General features: G+C 41.0%; 1 protein-coding gene across 2 annotated transcripts; it reads left to right on the top strand.

Moving 5' to 3' along the window:
• Nucleotides 1-7985: 7985 nt before the first annotated feature.
• LOC148217793 (U2 small nuclear ribonucleoprotein B'') lies at nt 7986-15988 on the top strand. Of its 2 annotated transcripts, none has more exons than XM_088158477.1 (7): nt 7986-8085; nt 8347-8434; nt 10253-10425; nt 12114-12254; nt 13418-13468; nt 15000-15088; nt 15600-15988. In XM_088158477.1, exons 2-7 carry the CDS (start codon nt 8371-8373, stop codon nt 15757-15759), a joined length of 678 nt encoding a protein of 225 aa, XP_088014603.1. In that variant the 5' UTR covers nt 7986-8085; nt 8347-8370; the 3' UTR covers nt 15760-15988. The 2 variants fall into 2 exon arrangements, with proteins under 2 accessions (XP_088014603.1, XP_088014604.1); XM_088158478.1 differs by having other exon boundaries at nt 8005-8085; nt 8351-8434.
• Nucleotides 15989-16212: the final 224 nt, after the last annotated feature.

The raw sequence follows: 16212 nt of genomic DNA, 5'->3' as shown, positions 1-16212 counted from the left end.
GCTGAGCTGTGGGGCAGAGAGAGGAGCAGGAGGCTGCATGTGCAGCTGAGCCATTGCTGGAAAGCACAGGGCTCTGGGCTCCCTGCTGTGCCAGGGCAGCCCAGAGGCCAGGGTGTTCCCCTGGGAGCTCTGTGGAAGTGGGTCAGGGTGTGCCCCTGTCCTGCCTCAGGTGGCTGCTGGCAGGAGCATGTTTCCCTGTGCAGCTATTTAGAAGTTTCTAGGAAATGAGTCCCATGAAATATGGGGCTTCATATGCTTTAGATGTACATTGCAATCTTTCCTACATTGTGTGTCTCCACTTTTCAGGCCTGACTGGCAACAGGATTGCCAAGAATCTTTCCGGGTCAGCTCAGCTCCTCTATGCTCCTAACATCCAAGCACTTGCCTCCCATCCCGAGGAGCTCTCCTTCCTGCAAGCCAAGCACGATGTGCAATGGAGAGAAAGGGAAAAACGGCATGGGCTACAAAGATACCAGTTGAAACAGCCAGGTGCTGCTGCATTCAGAGGGAAAAGGGAGTAAGGTAAGGCGACCTAGTTAAAGCCTGTGTGATAGATTGTCATGCTACGCACTCTAGTGATTCCTAGAGAGGCTGATCTGGAACAGAGACTAGACAGAGTTAAAAGAATAAGGTAGGTATTTATTACGATGGTGTGGATGGTTAGGGTCCTTTTTTTAGTGAGGTCGGATGTTAATAAGGTGCCAGTGCATCGGCCGCTCTTACGAGCAGAGCTCCACTATAGGAGGGGAAGACAGCAGGAGACGGAATCCCGCAGTGGTGGCGAAGCCTCTCTTCCCCTCCTATGCCGACGAGCGAGAGAGCGCGAAGAGCTGTTCCCAGCCCCTTCACCCAGCCCAAATCTCATGGTACCTCTGTCCTCCAAGGGAAAACCCCCCGAGGTAAAGAGACGGTAGCCAGCTGCACCCTTCCTCTGAGCTGTGGCAACTTCTTTTGTCTTTCCTAAGTACTGGTCGTTATTGTCTCTTAGCAACGTAGTGGGAGAAAATTTCCCTAAAGAGAGAAAGAAAAGAAAAATCCTAAACCCCAACAACAAAATGCTCCTAGCGACCTTTTAGGAGAAAAGTTTTTTCTAGAAAAACTATAACCAGCTGTATGTGAAATAATTGCCTTTCAGTCTGAAACCAGGAAAATTTTATTTGATTTTGGACATTGAATGTTTAATACCGTAACCAAAATTGTGGTGGAAAGGATTAAATTAATGCACCTGCACATTTCATTTGAAGCCAACAGCTTTCATATGCTCATCTATCCAAGCATCTGTTCTCACTTCGCTCTTTGAAGGTGGGGAATTTATACATTCAGAGGTAAGGTCTCATCTCACAGAGCTGACATTTATTTTACATTCCTGAAGGTACTACGGCCATCATGAAGCCTTTTAGAAAGATGATGCATGTGCAGCTGCTCCACATGATACTCTGGTGGGAGAAGTTGAAGCCATGTTTGATGTTCACCTCGACATACACTATTTTTTTGATGTAGTGTTTTTTTTCAAGAGCCCGGCACACTGCCCCACTGCGGTTAAATGATTAATAAGCTCCGAAAAGCTCTCTGACTCCTAGCACCACTCCAAACATAAGGCAGCACAACACCTGCAGACTTTTCCAAAGCCTGACAAGCATTAGGACCACTAAAAGTATTTATAGCCAGCTCAAATTTGGTAAATTTACAGCCATCTAAAGTACCAGAGTTGGTATGACTTACCATTAGCTCCCCAATGTTTGCTGTGTCAGGAAAATTAATCCACAAACACCAGAGGTTTACGTCCAAAAAGGAGACAGAGGAGTCCTTTTTGCTTTATTCGAATAAAGGGAGAGGCCGTGGGATCTCTCAAATTTTTGGAGGACGCAGCCTCCTTTTTATCCTATTTTCCCGGCCGCATTTTCCTCTCTCTTTCCCCATTGGCTGAGGTACTTGAGAGGCACAGACTTCCCGGAACGCCTGATACCTGAAATTCCCCTCTAGTGTATAACCCTCCCTTTCAATTTTTATTTCTTATAGAATTCATAGTTTTCCCCCCGTTGCTTCTTTCATCTTTCGATATCCAATTTCATTATCAGCAGCCCTACAATTTGTCTGTAAAGGCAAATATCTTTTTCCATTCATCAATCAGTGAAATCCATCCCATTGTTTCTTTTATCTCTCAGTGCTAGCCTTATCTACAAGCAGATCCACAGCTCATTTGTAAAGACAAATTCAACATTCCTTCAGCTGTGACTAAAAACTAAATTATTTAAATCAATAAATGTTTGAAAGAATGAGACAACTGAAATAGCTCATGAGCTTTATTAGTATCTGTACGGGGAACTGGCAGAAACTTAACATAAGCCTAGGCAGAACTTGTTAATGGGGCTTACTACTGCTGTATGCCCAAACTGTAGCAACTATTAACCATAAGATTTGTATTAAATAAGTTTATTTATGGGTTTGTAGCTCGATGCTGATTGATGCTCAATGCATGGGTCTTAGCAATTTCAAAGCTGAGCTGGCTTAAGAAAGTAGTATTTGGAAATCTAAGAGCTTCTTTATAGCCTCTTATCGTTCATAGAGCTGATGGTGAGCTGCCAGTAAGTGCTGCAGACATCCTCAGTGGGCAGACCTCCCTCCTCAGGTAGCATTGGTGTCACCATATATCTTCTCTTGACATCCTCCTGCTGGGAAAACTTGTCTCTGTTTTCCTATCAGTCTGTGTTTTCAAGGGCATGTTTGCTCTTTCATCCAGTACATAGTGTATTCCCTCCCCATCCAGAGAGTGGGTTCCTCAGATCCTCAGTGATGCCATGAGCTATTTCAGTCTACTATGCCCACCCATTTCCCTGACTTCCAGCCCAGCAATGCTGCTTTAAGCAAGCTAAGCTTCCTACCCACCTCTATGCCAAAGTTTACCAAGGCTGTAGCAGACATCAGCTCCAGCCTCCTACTGAGCTCACAGATACAGAACCATTCCAAGCACCCATCTCCACCTCAGCAACACCCCCAGATGTCTGTGGTTTTCATCAGGGACCCCAGCACATCATTTCAAGATTTTCACAATGGAGGACTGGTCTTAGAGAGATTTTTTCACAAAGAAGGGAAGGAAACAACTAGGCAGTTTCATACAGCTAAGCAGGTAAGTCTTGGTTTCATTATACTGCAATGTATCACATGCATGAGAATTCAGAAGTATTGAATTCAAATGCACAGTGTAAATCACATCACTTATACTGCATTAGTATAGTGATTCCAATAAAATTATACAAAAACTAACCCATTTTGAAAGAAACAGGGAAGGAATACAAGTGTTCTTGCACAACAATAAATCAAACCAGTTCTCTGCTATTCTTCCCAGCAGAGCTGCAGTGTGGACAGATGCTACTGCCATCATTTTATTCTAATAAAAGAACAACACCAGCACCCTAAACTAATTTTGAACTGTTGTAAATGAAGACACAGACCCTCTTGCTTCTCAAGAGAATCAAGTCTATTACCATCATGCAAGGCCTTGTATACTATACGACTATGCTAGGCTTTTATATGTGCAAAAAAAAAATCCGGCTAAAATTACTCTTGTTAGCATTCTTTGTTAACTAAACAAACACACATTGGCCACGTGCCACCTCGTGTGTTACTGTCCACACATTCCTCTGACCAGCCAACACCCTGATGAGGTGTTGTCCACAGGAAGCTTACATGACTTGTTTTTGTCTTCATGTCAGCTGTACATTTCCCGCAGGGCTTTTCATGAATTGTCAGAGAGGAAAGGGCAACAAAGTGAGCAAAGCATTCTACTTATTCTATGAGACTTTTCTTGTCTCCAGCATTAAGGCATCTGTATGAAACTAAGAGTGCTAATCATATTTTAACTCTTTCAGTATATTAGCAAACCCAAAGTAATTTGGGATGACCATGATGATAAATATAATAAATATGAGGAGTTGAATACTTGTACCCTGAAATTTCAAATGAGCTTTTGCCACAGGGGACTGAGGCAGCAGAGATGCCTTGCAGAGATGCAAGGTCCTGAAATTGTCAGCAGCGAAAACCTGGTCTGAGAGGGAACAAGCTCCACCATAAAGGAAAGGATAGTCTAGAAGCCTAGCTAGTCTAAAATTTAATTCTGGTTCACTTAAAATTGGTGATTTATTTATTTTAAACAATGCAACAGTCTTCTGTTTCCATACACTAGAAGTACGTCTAAAGAAATAAAAGGTTGTGCTTATTGTTTTCCTTAGTAAAGGAGAAAGGCGACTTGGTCAAGAGCACAAGCAACAGCTGTATTAGCCATGATATAATAATCTTCCTCTGAAACAGCAATAACAAATAACTTCTCATGCTAGTGTATTCTTCCCCTGCTTAGTGAAGCTCTTTTGAATAAATTACAGTCTGTCAAGCAGTGTATTAAATAATCAAGAGTATAAACTGCCAGTAATAAATGTCAGAGGTTCTTTTCTTTCAGATCAAGGAGCAATACACTCAAATATCTTTTTAGTGATTATGAAGCAGCCTTATTGAATGAAGTGCAGTACATTTTCCCTCTTCTGTATGGTGTTTTTGTTTGCCTCCCTGTCTACTACTGGGTGTTTTAGTGTCCCCCAAATGGGGTCAGCCAGGTTCTTTTTCTGAATGGTTACAATTAATTCAGGTGGTTCGAGTGAAGCTTTGCCAAGCTCTTATCAATACTAAATCTGTCCTGCTATTACATTGTCCATTCTCTCTGCTTTTTTAGTTTGCAGAGATCACATATGAAGAGCCTGCGAACAATGATTTGTAAATCCCTGTGGACTCCTCAGCTTTGGGCAACAGCAGCTAGTCCAGCTGCTCAGCAAATCCTGATTTATAGGAAGTAATTCCTTCCCTTTCACATCTTTCAACTGAATATATAGATCACGAAGTTGTTCACCCATCAAGGAACATTTTCTGTCTTCAATGAGAGGCTTCATGTATACTGACTTTGCAAGTGCTCACAGCGCCAGTTTGCACTTGCTAGGAAATTTCCTTATTTCCTGTCACTTTGTTCATTGTCTTTGTCTGTGCTCCAATGTTTAGTGATTTTGTATTACCTTCTCCCTGACACAGCAGAACAAAGCAGTCAAAGGCCAGAGCAAAAATACTGGAGACAAATCCAGCCATATCACAAAACATTTGCACTGTGTTCCTTTCTAGCGTGTGGGTTTAATTGCGATGAAAATATTTCTATACTGATAAATTAGAGTAACTTTGCTTGTCCCACAGTCTTCTTACAGGACATAACAGCTGTGAAAACTGAAGCATCACTATATATGGATCCAATCAAGGCCACGAGGAGGGCATGAAGCTAAGAAGCTTCCACCATACACAGCTCTTGGTTATTTATGCCTCAGGGAATTTTGTTGAATTTAGAAAAGGAAGATGAGGAAAAAAAAACCCTTGATCTTTATGATAGGTTTCATAATAAACAGTAGCAATAACAATGAAATTCTGGGTTTCCTTGACCTTAAGCAAAGGGCAGGAGAGGAGAAGTGGTGCAAAGATATCTTAAGTAACCCTGTGCCTCTTGTTTTGTTTCTCCAGAGCTGTTTGGCAACATCTGATGAAGCAGGTACCTCTCTAAGCTGAAAGTGTGTTCCCAGCCATTATATTGGTGATGAATCATAATTGGTTATTAACGTGCTGCAGGTACTCTTCCTAGGAAATTTGAAGTAATTTTTACAATACTTCAAGCATTCAGAGACTTTTGAACAAACAACAGAAATGACCATTTTAGTGAATATGAGAGCGCTGTACCTTAGTTTGGGGATCAAGGATACAGAAGGAATTCAAATAAACCTTAGGGAAGTGAGGAGGAAACCAACCTGAGGTATGGATATAACTTTTATTGAACTAGCAGGCAGACTGAAAATCCATCTGAGGAACTGGAAAGATGCATTTTTTTGCCTTACTGCACTCAAGTTCTACAAGAGTGTATCAGCTGTCCTTAAAGTGACTCTGAGCAAGTATAAGTGTGGCATGCTGTGCTGGATGAAATATAGGAGCCATGAATTCTTCCTTACTTTGTGTCAGGTTGGCAGGGGTTTCTTGTATTTATTTTTTAGAGTGTCTTCTCTATGGGCAGTTGAAGGACTTTGTTTCAAAAATAATTTATAAAATGTCGAGATTTTTGATTCTGTGAGACTAATTCCTTTATCTGCATTGACTCAATAACAAATAAGCAGTTTTGAACATTGATACTAAATTAGAAAGTTACATGGATTGTACTGCTGGTGGAAGTATAAAACAGTACAGGCAGCCTTTCTGAAAAAGAATTTTAATGTATTGTATAGGCTTGCATTTCAAAGCTGTACTTTTTCTTAACAACTAACTCTAAGAAAATAAACAAAGGAAAATAAATAGAACTCTAACACTTGACCAGAACTGCTGCCTGTCATGTTCTGAATTTGTCACATGTATGCATTGCATAAGGCATCCACTGGCACACCATTTCCTGCACGATGCTCTGCTGTAAACAACTGCAGAACACACTGTTTTCTTCCACCAGTGAATGACACCTCAGTCAACAGCTTATTTGCCTTTGACTTTTATTTTTGACACCCTTTAATCCATGGGGTTTTTTTTATATACGTCCTACATGCCCTGGAATCTGTAGTAATGTTTTTTTCCTGAAATATTACTGAACCAAGAACTTTACCTAATATTCTTGTTCTTTACAAAGAGATGGCCTGCCCCAATATAATTTATAGCTTAAGCAAAAACTACTTCATTGATTATGAAGTAGCACCCCTGCAATAACTCCTTTTTTTATATGTAAACCTTTGCAACCTCAAATTGTTTCTGAAAAGAGCCTGCCTAATAATTCATAGAAATGAAGGCATGAAGCCTGCAAAATTATTCCAAAAATTCGAGGGCTGCAACCTCAATCTCTGCTCTGTTTATTTGTTCTGAGACAACACTGCCACAGGAATTTTCAAAGTACCTTCAAAAAATTACATTCAAAAAAATACACTGCCTTTTCAATATTGGAACTAAAACCAAATACTACCTACTGAATGTTTACAGACTTTTTGAAGTTTCTGCATTCTCCCACCTGCAGCACTGCATCCAGCTCTGGGATCCCCAGCACGGGAAGGTCATGGACTTGTGGGGAAGGACATGGACAGAGAAGGGACACAACGGGACACAAAGGTGGTTTGCAGGATGGTGGTCCTCTGCTATGAGGAGAGGCTAAGAGAAATTTGGGATTGTTTAGCCTGGAGAGGAGGCTCTGGTGCGACATAATTGTGGCCTTTCAGAAAGGGCCTAATTTATAAGGAGAGGTCTAATAAATAAGGCCTTATAAATACGGAGGAATCTGGAGAGTAATGTTTACAAGGCTATGGAGCGACAGGACAAGGGGGGATGGATTCAAACTGAAAGAGGGAAGCTTGAGAGCAGATATTCGGGAGAAATACTTTACTGTGAGGGTGGTGAGGCTCTGGCACGAGTTGCCCAGATAAGCTGTGGCTTAGCCATGGGTGTCCATGGCTAGGTTGGACAGGGCTTGGAGCAAGCCAGTCTAGTCGAAGGTGTCCGTGTCCACGGCAGGGTGGTTTTACTAGACGGCTTTTAAGGTCCTTCCAACCCGAACCATCCATGCTTTCCCGAGCTGCTGCTCTAGGTGCTGAGAAGAGACAAAAACAAACAAACAAATAAACAAACCGAAAAAATAAAAGAAAAAAATAACAAAAAAACCCAGAACAACCAAAAACCACTAAACAACCGAAAACCACGTATCTTTATTTATTGCTCCATTAGTACAGGACAGAGCCAAACCCAAGAACGAGGTAAGAAATGCCTATTTCGGCCGCCAACAAACTTTTATCCCTTTTTATACCTGTCTCGCTTTTATCCCGTTTAATCCTCCCACCCCGCTGCTCCCGGGCCGTGCGCTGCCCCCGCCCCCGCTCCCCATCGGCGCTATCGGCGTTCGGCGCATCGAGAGCTCTGGGAGCGACTGTGCCGCCTGCTCTGCGCCCCGGCGGGGCGGGGCGGGGCGGGACGGGCAGGCCGCCATCGGGGCAGGCCGCCATCGGGGCAGGCCGCCATCGGGACCGGAGTGCGCCCAGCAGAGGGGAGGTGAGGGCGTCTGGCATCCGGGGTCCAGGATTTAGGATCCAGGCGGGCGCAAGGAGGGGCTGGCTCGGGGTTCCCTCTCTGGAGTTCCTGTCCCGCCGTCGCAGCCCTCGGGAGCGGGGCGGGTGTGTGGCCTGCTGCGGGCGGGCGGACGGACGGACATACAGACAATCAAGGCGCCCCCCAGGCTCGCGGTGCCGCTGCCTGGGGCTGTGAGGTGTCGCCGGCATTGGCTGACGCCTCCCCTGTGTGCTCTGTCCTCAGGCAGGTTCGCAGGTGCCGCCGAGGATGGACATCAGGCCGAACCACACCATCTACATCAACAACATCAATGACAAGATCAAGAAGGAAGGTACGAGTGGCTGCCCTCTGGAATGGGGAGGTTGTCCAGTGAGGCCTGGTGATGCACTTGCACACGGCATTTGCCTTACAAAGGGGCTTTTAGGAGCTCGCGGAGGTCTCTCAAGTGGCGAGCAGGAGGTGATCATGAGCCCAGCTTTAGGCGAACGCCTTCTTGTAATGAAAGAGTAGCTAAAGCAAACAAATGCACCTCCCACTAGATCAGGTTGCTCAGATCTCCCTACAGCCCTGTCTTGAACGCTTTCAGGGATGGGAAATCCACAGTCTCTCTGGACAACCTGTTCCAGTGCCTCACCACCCTGACAGTAAAGAATATTTTCCCGATAAACCTCCTCTCAGTTTGAAGCTATTACCCCTTGTCCTGTCACTCCAAGCCCTTGTAAATAGTCCCTCTCCATCTTGTAGGGTCATTTCAGGTACTGGAAGGCCATAGTTAGATCACTCCTAAGCCTTCTTTTTTCCAGGCTGAACAACCCCAAATCTCTCAGCTTTTCCTCATACGAGAGGTGCCTCATCCTTCTAATCGACTTGGTGGCCTCCTGGACTTGCACCAACAGGTCCATGTCTTTCCTGTGCTGGGCACTCCAGATCTGGATGCAGCACTGCAGGTGGGATCTCACCTGAGCATCCCATCCCTCGCAGGGTGTTGCCCAGCCTGCTTTGGATACAGCCCAGGACATGGTTGGTTTCTGGGCGGTGAATACACGTGTCCAGCCCCTTTTCCACCATCACCTCAAGTCTTTCTCCCCAGTGCTGCTCTGAATCTGTGCATCCCCCAGCCTGGATTGATTGATACTGAGGGGTTGCCCTCCCCCGGGTTTAACACCTTGCACTTGGTCTTATTAAATCTCGTAGGATTGCCATGTGTTAAATATAGGGTGTTAAATTACCTGTTGAGATTAAAAATTACTTTCTATTTTAATACAGGTCTTAGAATAATTTATAGGGAAAGTGTTTTGCTAGAAAACCTTTTTTTAATAAGAAAATACCACACTATAGTTAGTCAGGAGCAGGTGGAAAAAGTGACAGTGGACTGGTGTTACCAAGTCTCAACAGCGGTAAAGAGGAGGCAGCATTCTTACATTGCTAAAATAGTTCAAATGTAAGGGTTTTTGTATTAGAATGATTACACTGTACAGATGACTTATTTAGCTTGATTTGCATAGTACTAAGGTTTAATTTGGCATGTATTCAGGTGATTGTAAATAATTAAAGTAAATCCAATGCAGCTGTAAGCTGCAGTAGTCTCATACAAAAATCATTCTGATCCAGAATATGAAAAAATACTTCATGTGAGAAAATTAATTAAACAGTTACAACAGTTACAACCAAAATTTCCAACTTTAATTAGCCTTTAGGTAGTTATTATTTTGCTGCATTCTGTTTTTACATCATATTTCTTTACTGCTGCTCGTTTCAGTTTTGATTTTCTATTCAGTCTGAGATGGCTGAGATGTGCATCATACTTGATTGTGTGACAGAGTGTATGTATGTGAAAATGTATGTATGTACTTGTATGAAAATATGTGTTTACATACCCTTATGTAATTGTTACTCCCTCAGAATGGTAGAATGGATGGCACTACAACTTCACTACCTGAATCCTTGAGGTATGGAAACAAATTTTGCACACCAGCTTACAAAACCTGGCCAAATAAACTTGTACTGATGCAACAGTTTTGACAAACTCATGTACTCACTATGTGAGCTAAAGCTTGTAAAAAACATTGTTCCCAAAGGACAATAGACTCCATAGAAGTTGAAGTTTGCATGTAACCTGTTATAATCTGTTTTCTTCTTTGGTCCCCAGAGCTGAAGAGGTCCCTGTATGCATTATTTTCACAGTTTGGTCATGTGGTCGACATTGTGGCCTTAAAGACCATGAAGATGAGAGGACAGGCATTTGTTATATTTAAAGAACTTGGATCATCTACCAATGCTTTGAGACAGCTACAAGGCTTTCCATTTTATGGGAAACCAATGGTAAGTTATTTTGTTACCTTTGTAAAGAAGAAAAATACGGTTATGGTGTAATGCAGTGTTTTGGTACTTGCAACTTGGGAATGAACTATCATATGTAGTTGTTGTCAAATGATTACTCAGTCAGGTCACATCCTGATGAGTATCTGCATTTGTGCAAGCTGGAGGGATGCTGAAGAGACTGCAGTTACAACACACACTTTGGACTTAGCATTTGGATTTCTTAATGGGGGGGCTTTTTGTTTTTCTGTGACAGATTAAAGTTTTTAAGATCTTAAATACTTTCACTTTACTCATCATGTCTTCCATTGAACCAGTTAAATTAATTATGTAATATAATTGAAATTAGATTAGTTTTCAGTTACTTTATGTAGAGTTACATTAACTACGGTTAGATCTGTAATGAATAGCTGGAATGTGATGCTTCCTTTCTGAGGTAGCAGTGGGGAGGGTGTAGATCTCCGGTTTGCTTTCCAGATGTGACCAGTGATTTTTTTTTAAGTTAATGGCTAATTATGCTTGACTGTAGATCACCAAACCAAGTAACTGTACTTCAGTATAACTTCAGTGAAACAAATATAGTGCTGATTGATAGAACATGGTTCAGTAATGTACTTCATAACATGCAGAATAGCACAGTTACCTGCTTTGTTCTTCCCTGCTTGGATAATTAGGCATCTCTTAATTCTGCAGCTGTTGGTGAGGTGTAATGATACATGCAAATGACTTCAGCAGTGGATGGGTACATTGTTTCTGGCTCTCAGCTCATGGCTTTGACCACTGAAGAGAGCAGTTGTGCCACTGAGCCACAAACTATTGGCCTTAACATCTTCAGATTCTCTAATTAAATCTTTAACACAGAATTTTGCAAGCTCAGTCCACCATTTATCTTTAAGGAGTTTTGTGTTCAGTAGAACTCAAAAAGAAACAAAAAGATGAAGGCATCATAAGCTTTCAAATGTACTTCCCTCTTCAAACGTTGCCTGCAGCCTGTGTACTCTAAGCACTAAACCAAAGCATTACAGGAAGTCTTAAGCTGCTGTGTAGTTTTGTGTTGAGGTAGTCTCTGATAGGAAAAACAATAGGATTGTGTGCATAAATAATAATGGTGCACGCTGGTATAGTTACACCTGCATCTGCTTAAACTTCAGCTGTGGGGGACCTTTGTCAAAGGAACAGCAGCATTTATGCAATCCTGTTGGGATTAAGGTGGATACTTGCCTTTTCTGTTAAAGAAATTTGAGTTTTGCTGAATTTACATTTCTGCAGAGATCTGAGAAATTACTGTCAAATTTTAACTACCTTTAAAATGGGATTGAAAATTCACAGTTTTAATAGAAGCTAGTGCCAGTTTTCTGAAATGTGTTCTGTGTAGCTCAGATGTATCTCTCTGTAGGTGCTACCTTGACACATGTTAAAAAGAGGTTGGTAGAGAAGTGGATTTCTGATTTCAATGAGCTAAAGTTAGTAATTTCCGTATTAGGGTTTTTTTAGACTTCTGTAATTGTGTTCAGAAATAACTGAAAATTGGTTATTCTGTAAGTGTACCTACACTTTATAGCAATGTTTTTAATATAAAAGGTTCCTGCCAAAAAAAAAAAAAGTAAATGCACAGTCAATAAAAGTGGTGCAAAATGTTCAGTATTATTAACTGCAGAATATACTCTGTTTTATTTTTTCCTTTAAAAAAGCGTATTCAATATGCAAAAACAGACTCCGATATCATATCTAAAATGCGTGGGACTTTTGCTGATAAGGAGAAAAGAAAGGAAAAGAAGAAAGCCAAAACTCTGGAGCAGTCAGCAAACACACCAAATAAAAAGGTTATCCAGGTAAGCTGCTTTGCTGTTTAGAAAAATCAGAGCAAAACTAAACAAAAAAAACCAACAAAATGAAACCACACAAAAACTATTCTAAATAATTTTTTTAGGACTTGATGTTGTGCTTTGTTACTTTTCAGTTCCCTATATTGGAGTATGTTGATTATCTAGAGCTCTTGAGCATTTACTAGAAGTTGAAGGAGAAGGGACTGGTTATTTAGTCCTTGCTGTTCCTTTTTTTCCCTCCTTCGCTACTACCAGATGAAAGAAGGATATAGGTACAACAAACCAAAGTAGAAACTAGCCTCTTTTAAGAAAAGGAATAAAAGGAGAGTGCGCTTTTCTTTAGCACTGGCTTCAAGTGCTCAACCAGCTTTTCTCTTCAGTGTTTTAATGCCATGTTGCCCAATAAGGACAGATGGTAAATGAGAAGTAGACAGTTCATTTACTTTATGTATTAGATGTTCGATGTTAGATTAACAGGAGTTAGGCTGGAATTTATCTGCACTAAGGATTGGCCTTAGTAGTACATTCAGTAGTTTTTGTGCTGAAGTATAGCAGAAATCATCAAGACACTTGACCAGATCCCCCCAGTTTATATATTGGACATGATATTCTCTACTATGGAATATTGGCCAGTTCTGGTCAGCTCTTCTTGCTCCCTCCTGGTTTCTTGTGTACCTGCTCACTAGGAGAGCATGGGAAACTCACAAGTCCTTGATGTAAACAAGCACTGCTTATCAACAACTCAAGCGTCAGTTTGTTATCAGTGTTATTCTCATTCTAAACTGAAAACATACTGTAATAAGAAGAAAATTAATTCTATCCCAAGTGAAACCAGGATACTTGTCTAGGCCTCCCATTTTCAAAACTGCTTCCTCCTTGTCTATTAAATTAAATCATATAATGTGGAGAAACACTTGACTCGGCCATTAGATTGATCAGATAGTACTGACGTTATTTCTTTTGATTTCCTGGTTTTGGAGCTAAGCAAAGTTCACATGCTTTGTTCCCTTTGGGAAGTATCTCATAAGCATCAAATGTTCCTTGGATTGCAGCTCAAAAAAAACCTTAACACACGTTTTGAATTGTAGAGAAACATGGTGATATGTGCCTATGTTCCATTTATTTCTAATGGAACACCTTTGTAAAACTATTTTGTACTTATTTGCTAGGGCGCAACACAGAATTCAGCCAATGCCCCAGGGACTACACCACAGAATCAGGTAAGGTTTTTTATTTTTATTGCTGAAAGCACTAATGTTTATAATTATTCTCTATGAATAATAATTTGTTACACATGGAAACTTGAGGATATATTTTACCGGTTTGTTTTTGTCCTGTGAGACTTTTGTCTAAGAGCTACAGGACAGTAAACAAACAAAACAAATCCCTTTTTTACTATATCTGGCTGGTTGACAGGAAATGAGAATCTGCAGTTTCTCATTGCTATACAGGAAACAGCACTATTACCAAATCATACTGGATTCTTAAATTTGGACTGTGCTTACTATCAGCTGCGGGATTCTTAATCTTTTTTCATTGCTTATAAGTTCCCTTTAACTTACTTTGTCCTAGCAGCAGATAAGAAGGACAACACAGGATGCCAAAATATCTGCCTAAAAGCTTTATTTCAGGAGTTGAGAGGTTCTCTGCTCAATTTTTTCTCACAACTGTCTTATTTTCCAAAGGACTGTGTGGAGGTGTAGGAACAACTCCCTACACTTCATATATCTTGTCTGCTCAGTGACTTTCTAAATTTTTCATCTTAGAAGTGAAAGTGGTAAAGAGCCAGGATTTGCAGGAGAGCAAGTACCAAAGAAGAATATCTTTGCCTGGCCTGCCCTGCATCTTTCTTGAGTACTGCCACTGCATACACAATCAACAGGGGAAAAGGTCTTGCTCCCTGGATTTTCAGGCACAATATGTGTATGTCAGTTTGCATCAAAGCACTCAGTGTTTGGGTATTTCTTTGAACTTCAGAAGTTTATTTTCTAATGGCACTACCTGGAATATTTCCATCAGTAGAAGGAGATTGTGCTCCTGAGGCTTTTTATTGGCACTGCTTTGAGGATGTTTGAAGTTGGGGTGTCCAGTTTATTTTTATTTTTATAATGTACTCAATGACTTGAAGATTCTAGTACCAGCAAATTCAGTATCAGTACTCAGCCTTGTCTATGGTGGGTGGCTACAAATTCATATTAGCGGACAAATCTGTTAAAAGACTAAAGCTCTAAATCAAAAGGGGCTTCTAATTAAGAAATTTTAATAGAGGTCTGTAATAAAACCATGTGGGTTTTGTGAGTTTGCCCAAAGATATTCAGTATTTTGGTAGTACTGCAGTAAACAGGGCTTGGCTTCCCACTGGAAAGCCCAGGGCTTTCCAAAAGGATGTGAGTCTTTCATACACATACAGGTGTCTTGGATAGCACTGCAGCCACTGCTTTGGCACCTGAGTGCAGAGAGTTCTGCCGTGTCAGCTCTTGACTAGTTGAGTTCAAATGTGACATCTAAGACAGTATGTGATTGTATTGTGATTTTCGTGGAAGTAAGAACCTCTCCAAATTAATATATCCGTGTAAAAGAATGAAGGGGCTCTGTCTGCGTATTGATAAAGATGTGGTGAAGCCCAGATAGAATGTTATGAGCAAAACTAAAGAAATGTAAGTCTTGGTTCAAATAATCATGCAGACAGATGGAAAGGAACTGTATGCAACTATGTATAGTCTTCTGAGCTTTGATCTTCTGTGATTGCAGGTGCCTGATAACCCACCAAACTTTATCCTTTTCCTTAATAATTTGCCTGAGGAAACAAATGAGATGATGCTGTCCATGTTATTTAATCAGTAAGTTTTGAATATAAATTATTTCTCCTTTGAATTCTGTAAGCTGTGTGTGTTTTCTCAGTTGGCAAGCTCACTTTTTAGACATAAGAGTTTCTTCTGAAAGTATTTCAGTTGTTTGTCTTACTGCCAAGGTTACAGATGTCAGTTCTGATGACATGGTTCAGAAAGCAAATCTGACCTTTTTCATAGCTGGTTTTGATTGTAATTTATCTGCTATCAATTTGCACTGGATTTAAGCTGGTGCCTGTAATACTGAAGTCTTTAGGAAAACAGGAGCAGTTTTAAAACTAGTTAGATTGCTTCTGTATGTGTACAGCACTGATTAAACTGCTTCCACATAATATTCCTTAACTGAGGCATAGTTCTAAGGATAGAACATGTGAAACCCTTCAAATTAAATCTTTCATTAGTTATAACTATTGCACTAGTAGATACTTCTGACAAGAAGCTACTGAAGAGACATGTATTATCGAGCTAAGAAGTGTTTTTTGACTCTCACCTTATTTTAAAGGTTTCCTGGATTCAAAGAAGTACGCTTAGTGCCAGGGCGCCATGACATCGCATTCGTGGAGTTTGAAAATGAGAATCAGGCAGGGGCTGCTCGAGATGCTCTCCAAGGATTCAAGATCACTCCATCTCATGCCATGAAAATCACTTATGCGAAGAAATAACTATGTGCTCCTGCAAAGGAGTTCTGTGGATAGGTGTTTTGTTTTTTAAACACTAATACTCTGGTCAGCTAGCACGTTTGCTGTTCTCTGCAGAAAACATAAGACTCGACTAGAATTGCCACAGTGACCAGGCACATGTAGGATTTCCACAGATCACATGCATAGTAACTTTTTCTGTTGAAATACTAATTTTTATAAAATAAAATATAAATGTGCTGTTTTCAAGACATGTTTTTCCTCAAGTCTGTCTCATTATTGATTAACCTTGCAGGGTTATTCAGTTGAAGACCTTTTAAGGTGATCCTTATTTCTCAGAAGAGAGCGCTAAAAATAGCTGTCTTTCCAGAGCAAAAGGTAGGATCAGGAATGCTGAATGCCAGCATATTCAGAATAAATACGGCATTCAACCTCATTGTCAAGGGGACAGCTGTTTTTCACTTAGGAAATACAGCT

Source organism: Sturnus vulgaris, unplaced genomic scaffold (assembly GCF_052056855.1).
Source record: "Sturnus vulgaris isolate bStuVul1 unplaced genomic scaffold, bStuVul1.hap1 Scaffold_294, whole genome shotgun sequence".
NCBI classification, from domain to species: Eukaryota; Metazoa; Chordata; class Aves; order Passeriformes; family Sturnidae; genus Sturnus; species Sturnus vulgaris.
The sequence above is the reverse complement of the archived record's forward strand: the minus strand, read 5'-3'. Positions and strand labels throughout refer to the sequence as shown.